This window comes from Arachis hypogaea, chromosome 13 (genome assembly GCF_003086295.3).
Source record: "Arachis hypogaea cultivar Tifrunner chromosome 13, arahy.Tifrunner.gnm2.J5K5, whole genome shotgun sequence".
Lineage (NCBI taxonomy): Eukaryota > Viridiplantae > Streptophyta > Magnoliopsida > Fabales > Fabaceae > Arachis > Arachis hypogaea.
Window position 1 is genome coordinate 113,152,467 of NC_092048.1, and position 6,961 is coordinate 113,159,427.

At 42.1% G+C, this 6,961-nt stretch overlaps 1 protein-coding gene across 1 annotated transcript; it reads left to right on the forward strand.

The window, feature by feature from the left end:
• The first annotated feature begins 2,672 nt into the window (after positions 1 to 2,672).
• Positions 2,673 to 3,766, forward strand: LOC112735251 (uncharacterized). The gene is made up of 2 exons (XM_025784811.1): positions 2,673 to 3,037; positions 3,160 to 3,766. Exons 1-2 carry the CDS (start codon positions 2,673 to 2,675, stop codon positions 3,764 to 3,766), a joined length of 972 nt encoding a protein of 323 aa, XP_025640596.1.
• The last annotated feature ends 3,195 nt before the right edge of the window (positions 3,767 to 6,961 follow it).

Genomic DNA, 6,961 nt, shown 5'->3' on the forward strand with positions numbered 1-6,961 from the left:
GAACCAGCAAGTGCAATGGGTCATCCAAGAAATACCTGAGGTGAGTCAGGGTTGATCCCACGAGGATTGTTGTGTTGAAGCAAGCTATGGACACCTTGCAGATCTTAGTCAGGCGATTAGAAAAGATATGTAGTTGTTTAAGCGCATAAAAGTAAAATAAAAATAACATTACTCAGTGGTTGTGAATCTAATGATAAGAAGATGGTTAAGGCTTCGGAGATGCTTTATTCTTCTGGATCAATACATTCTTACTGTCTACTTTAACTATGAATGGTTTCTTCTATAGCAGGCTGTATGTGATCAACGCCGGTTGAGAGGCCGTCAATCTTCCTCTAGGCTGAACACCAGGTTCAGTATACATCCAGTTTGAATGAGGGTGAAGCTCCTGCAGTTCATCCCCCTGGTGATCCTACTCAAAACGCCACCGACAAGGTCAAATCTTCCAGATCAGAGAATGCTGCGCCTTGATTCTAGCCTTTACCACAAAGACCCTAATCTCCCCATACCTCCGTGGAACTATGTCTCGAGAAGTCCCCAACGAAGTTGTGGATTAGCCGAGATGCATCCTCAAGTTAGTGGTTCATTGATATCCGATAAAAGACGCTTCTGAACCCATGTAGAATAAAGATAACTTGTGACGGTTCAACTTATTCATAAGATTGAAGAACGAAGATACATCTTAGGAGAGAATTAAATACCAATTGAAATAGAACAGTAGTGCTTTTATTAATCCATAAAACTCAGCAGAGCTCCTAAACTTAACCTAGGAGGTTTAGTGACTCATACTGTACATAATAGTGTTCAAAAATAATAGGGGAGGAAGAGGATCCTAAACATGATTGATCTTCTCCTATATATACTAATCTAATGACTAAGGATTACAGAAATATGATAAACTAAGTTGATAGTGTGAAAATCTACTTCTGGGGCCCACTTGGTGAGTGTTTGGGCTGAGCTTGAGTGTCTTCCACGTGCTAATGTCCCTTAGGGGCGTTGAACGCTAGCTAGGGACCCCCTTTTGGGCCTCGGACTCCAGTTGCTCCCTTGTGGGCGCTGGATGCCAGGACTGGGGCTGGTGGCTGGCGTTGAACGCCAGTGTTGGGCCTTCAATTCCAAAGAAAAGTATGGACTATTATATATTTCTGAAAAGCCCTAGATGTTAGCTTTCCATAGCCATTGAGAGCGTGTCATTTGAACTTCTGTAGCTCCAGAAAAACTCTTTCGAGTGCACGGAAGTCAGATCCTGACAGCATCTGCAGTCCTTTCTCTGCTTCTGAATCAAACTTCTGCTCAAGCTCCTCAATTTCAGCCAGAAAATACCTGAAATTGCATGAAAACACACAAAATCAAAGTAGAATCCAAAAATATGAATTTTGCACTAAAACCTATGAAAACTTAATAAAACTTAAATAAAACATAATAAAAACTATATGAAAATGATGGCAAAAAGCGTATAAAATATCCGCTCATCAGAACACCAAACATAAAATGTTGCTTGTCCCCAAGCAACTAAAAACAAAGTAGGATAAAAAGAAGTAGAAGAATACAATAAATCTTAGAGTTCTCAATGAAGCTCAGTTTCAATTAGATGAGCGGGACTAGTAGCTTTTTACTTCTGAATAGTTTTGGCATCACACTATCCATTGAAACTCAGAATAGTTGGCATCTTTAGGAACTTAGAATCCAGATAATACTATTGATTCTCTTAGTTAAGCTCTTTTTTATTCTTGAACACAGCTTCTAGAGTCTTGGCCGTGACCCTAAATACTTTTTTTTTCAGTATTACCACCGGATACATAAATGCTACAGACACTTAACTGGGTGAACCCTTTCGGATTGTGACTCAGCTTTGCTAGAATCTCTAGCCAGTGGTGTCCAAAGTTCTTAAGCACACTCTTTGATTTGGACCAAGACTTTAACTACTCAGTCTCAAGTTTTTCACTTGATACCTTCACACCACAAGCATATAGTTAGGGAACCAGCTCAATTGAACTGCTTAAGCTAGGATATTTCTTTTAGGCCCTCCTAACTATTGATACTCAAAGTCTTGGATCCTTTTACTCTGCCTTTTGGTTTAAAGAGCTATAGGCTTTTTTGCTCATGCCTTTTGGTTTAAAGAGCTATTGGTTTTTCTGCTTTTTATTTCTTGATGTGGTCACCATTAATACAAATCATAACTCAGCCTCATAACTAGCCATCATCATAACTCGTCATTTTCCGTTATTATTCGGCCTTTATGAGCTATAACTCAGCAAAATCAATATTATTATAACCGACGTCCCAAACAGTAAGGATAAAATCGGTTACCAAACCAATTATCAGAAACGGACAAAACAATCATCTAAAGATGCAACGGACGAGAAAATATCTATAAAAGAGAAGGTAAAGTATCTTTTTTTCTATTCCAAACTTGATACCATTACTGACTTAAGCATCGGAGTGCCTTTGCAGGTACACTCCACCTCCTCTGCATTGCTCACGTTCTTATACCTTACAACGAACATCAGAAGCTCGGACCCTGAAGGGACAGACGTCCAACCTTGTAGCATATAGCTCGGCTGATTTCAAGGAGTAAAAGCCGATCTACTTTCCAGGCAAGATCAATTGGCGCCCACCGTGGGGCCGAGGAAATCATATTTTTTCTTTTGGTCCCATCACTTCCATCTACATCCATGGCTGACGTACCGCCTCCTTCACTGTCCGAACTTATGCGAATGGTAACTGAGCTACAACAAGCTAATCAGCGAATGGCTGACGAGAACCAAATAATGGCTGCTCAAATTGCTGAGCTAAATCATGCTCGGATTGAGCACAACGATACCCATCGCCAACAGGCAGAAGACGAAGAACATCAGTCCCAACCGACTCATGTTTCAGAAACTGCTCGATACGAAGGGCAGCAACCCGAAGACGAGAAAGAAGAGTCCGAGGACCCTGTAGGCCCCTTCACAGAAGAAGTAATGAACTTCGAACTGCCGAAGAGGTTCACTCTACCGTTGACTCTCACGCCTTATGATGGACTCGGAGACCCGAGGAAGTTCCTAAAGAAATTTCGATCAATAATGATCGTCAATGGTGCATCAGATACAGTTTTATGCCGTTGTTTTCTGAATTATTTAGACGGTCCTGCACTTGATTGGTTGTGTGCTTTGCCTGCAGGTCCATTTCGCGCTTTCATCAGTTGGCGAAGTTATTTGAAGAACATTTCGCTGGATCTGCAATATACTTGCACGATTCCGATTACCTGAACACTATCAAGCAAGGACCAAACGAAAGCTTAAAGGAGTATATGACTCGCTTTACCAAGGTCGCAATCAGCATACCAGATTTCCACCCCGAGGTCCATCTGCACGCAATTAAAAGCGGCCTCCGACCCGGAAAGTTCCAGGAAACGATCGCAGTAGCAAAACCAAAGATTCTAGCAGAATTTCGAGAGAAAGCAAAAGGACAAATTGACATCGAGGAGCTCAGACAAGCTCGGAAGTCTGACAAGTCACACTTCCAGGAAGAAGATAAGAACTCAACCGTTAAGAAAAGTTTTAAACTAACACCTCGATTTGATTCTTATACGCAGTTTAACACTAAGAGGGAAGACATAATCAAGGAGATCTTGAACTCCAAACTAATTAAGCCTCCAAGAAAGGCCGACACATACCAGGATGCAAAGAATGTGGACAAGTCAAAGTACTGCGCTTTCCATCAGAAACACGGCCACAATACCGATGATTGTGTGGTCGCCAAAGATCTCTTAGAACGACTAGCATGACAAGGTCACCTAGACAAATACATCGATGGTCACATCCAAAAACGCAGCCCTAGTTCCACAACAAACGACCTTTCTGAACAACACCGAGGAAAAGAGAAGGCATCTTCAGGCCAATACGAAAGACCACGAGGTATAATCAATTGTATTTCAGGAGGATATGCAGGTGGGGGATACACAAACTCGGCAAGGAAAAGGTCGTTCAGAGCAATATGCTCGGTAGAAGGACCGAAACAAGATGAAGCAATCACTAACCCACAACCAGAAGTCACTTTCACACAGGCCGACTTTAACTCCAATATACAAAATCTGGACGACCCTGTGGTAATCACCCTCCAGATAGGGGATCTATTAGTGAAAAAAGTACTCTTGGATCCCGGGAGCAGTGCCGATGTTCTGTTTTATTCTACATTTCAAAAGATGAAGCTCAGCGACAACGTGTTACAGTCAACAGGAGGAGACCTGGTCGGCTTCTCAGGAGAACGAGTTCCAATACTCGGATCAGTGTGGTTACAAACCACACTGGGTGAGCAACCTCTTTCAAAAACTAATGATATTCAATATTTAGTAGTCGATTGTTTCAGCCCATATAACATTATTCTCGGCCGACCCTTTCTAAATAAGTTTGGCGCCATTGTATCTACAGTTCACCTCTGTGTAAAGTTTCTTCTGTAGGAAAACCAGGTTGGAACAATTCATGGCGACCATAAAGAGGCACGACAATGTTACAACATCAGCATGAAATTCCAAAATCGCTCCACGCAACAAGTCAATAACGTCGGCCTAAACCAAAAGGAGCACACGCTAGCCGAACTGGACCCAAGAGCTGATTTCCTCAATCACCCAAAACCCTCTGATGAACTACAAAAAGTGTATTTTAACAGTAACCCTAATAAATTCACATATGTAGGTACCTCACTCAATGCATCTGAGTTGCAGGCAATAACAACCTTCCTGCAAGAACATGCCGACCTTTTCGCATGGACACCATCAGACATGCCCGGAATCGATCCACACATTATCAGTCATAAACTAGCAATAAACTCGGCAGTTCGACCAGTACAACAGAAGAAACAAAAACTCGGCGAGGAAAAGAAGAGAGCATCACTAGAAGAAACACAAAAGCTCATCAACGCCGAATTTATCAAGGAGATCAGATTCACTACATGGCTAGCCAATGTGGTAATGGTAAGAAAACAAAACGGTAAGTGGCGCATGTGCGTCGATTTCACCGATCTAAACAAAGCATGCCCAAAGGATTCTTACCCCCTACCATCCATAGACTCTTTAGTAGACAACGCATCAGGCTATGCTACTTTAAGTTTTATGGATGCGTATTCAGGGTATAATCAAATATTAATGCACCCCTCCGATCAAGATAAAACAGCTTTTATCACTGATTTTGGTAACTATTGTTATAAAGTTATGCCATTTGGATTAAAGAACGCAGGTACAACTTACCAACGCCTTATGGATAAAGTGTTCGCCAAACAAATCAGCAGGAATATCGAAGTTTATGTCGATGATATGGTCGCCAAAACGAAAACCGGACATAATCACATCAGCAACCTTATAGAAATATTCGGCCAGATCCGCCAGTACAACATGCGCCTCAACCCCGAGAAATGTGCCTTCGCCGTTCAAGGGGGTAAGTTTTTAGGTTTTTTACTAACATGCAGGGGAATAGAGGCAAATCCAGACAAATGCCGAGCAGTGCTGGAAATGGCCAGCCCTAAAACAGTCAAGGAAGTTCAACGCCTAACCGGACGACTCGCTGCACTTTCCAGATTTGTTCCTTGCCTTGCTTCGACTTCTGTTCCTTTTTTCCAAACAATTAAAAAGAAAAATAAATTCGAGTGGAACGACGATTGTGAGAAGGCCTTTTCAAAATTAAAAACAACACTCTCACAACCGCCGATTCTACAAAAACCCATACAAGGGGAAGATTTATTTCTATATCTGTCAGTTACTGATTGGGCGATAAGTTCAGCCCTTGTTACAGAGAGAAACAACGTTCAGCATCCAGTGTACTTTGTTAGCAAAACTCTCCAGCAGGCCGAACTCAATTATCCAAGGATCGAGAAGCTCGCGTTAGCACTTATATTCTCGGCGCGATGTCTCCAACCTTACTTCCAGAGCCATATTATCCATGTCAGAACCGATCCCCCATTAAGACAAGTGCTACACAAACCAGAAATTGCAGGACGACTAATAAAATGGGCAGTCGAATTATCCGAGTTCGACATAAGATACCACTCCAGAGGACCTATCAAGTCACAATTCCTGGCAGATTTCATTGCCGAGCTTACAATCCCATCCGAGGAAGATCATGCAAAACAATGGATTTTATATGTGGACGGCTCTTCGAATCACGGAGGCTGTGGTGCAGGAATTCGTCTCGAAGCCGAAGATGGATTCATCTTGGAACACTCAATACACTTAGCTTTCAAAGCAAGCAACAACCAATCCGAGTATGAGGCATTACTCGCCGGACTCAGACTCTGCTTAGATCTTCAAATATCGACGATCAAGGTATATTGTGATTCCTTGTTAGTCGTACAGCAGGTAAATGACCTCTTTCAGGTAAAAGATCCTCTACTCTCTAAATACCTGCTATTAGTAAAGAAATTATCACAGAAATTTGTCAAATTTGAAATAGAACATATACCACGTGAACAAAATCAGAGAGCAGATCTCTTATCTAAGCTCGGCAGTACTCAGTCCAAACTATCTACACTACAGCAGTTCACAATAACATCACCCACTGTTACTCTGATAAACGTGTTAAGTGTTTCACAGGTAACAGATTGGAGGAACGACTTCATACACTATCTAGAAACAGGTGTTGTACCAGAAGGGGTCGAAAACAATAAAAAGTTTCGACGGCAAGCATCCTCCTTCACAATCCTTAATGGAGAACTGTATAGAAGAGGTTATACTCGGCCCCTACTCAAGTGTCTCAACAAATCCGAATCCGACATAGCTTTAGCCGAGGCACATGAAGGAATCTGCGGCACCCATACAGGAGCTCGGAGCTTAGCATCAAAGATCCTTCGAGCTGGGTTTTTCTGGCCGACTTTGCAGCAGGACAACCAACAGAAAATCAGATCATGCAACAATTGCAAAATACATGCACCACTGATACACATACCTGCCGAACAGTTACATCACTCGGACATCAGTTGGCCATTTAACCAA

Bases quoted from the DNA above. Each gene is read 5' to 3' on its own strand.
- LOC112735251 (XM_025784811.1), top strand. From the start codon at position 2,673: ATGGCTGACGTACCGCCTCCTTCACTGTCCGAACTTATGCGAATGGTA. The intron at 3,038-3,159 runs GTTCCTAAAGAA...CTTTGCCTGCAG, and splicing joins GGACTCGGAGACCCGAGGAA to GTCCATTTCGCGCTTTCATC.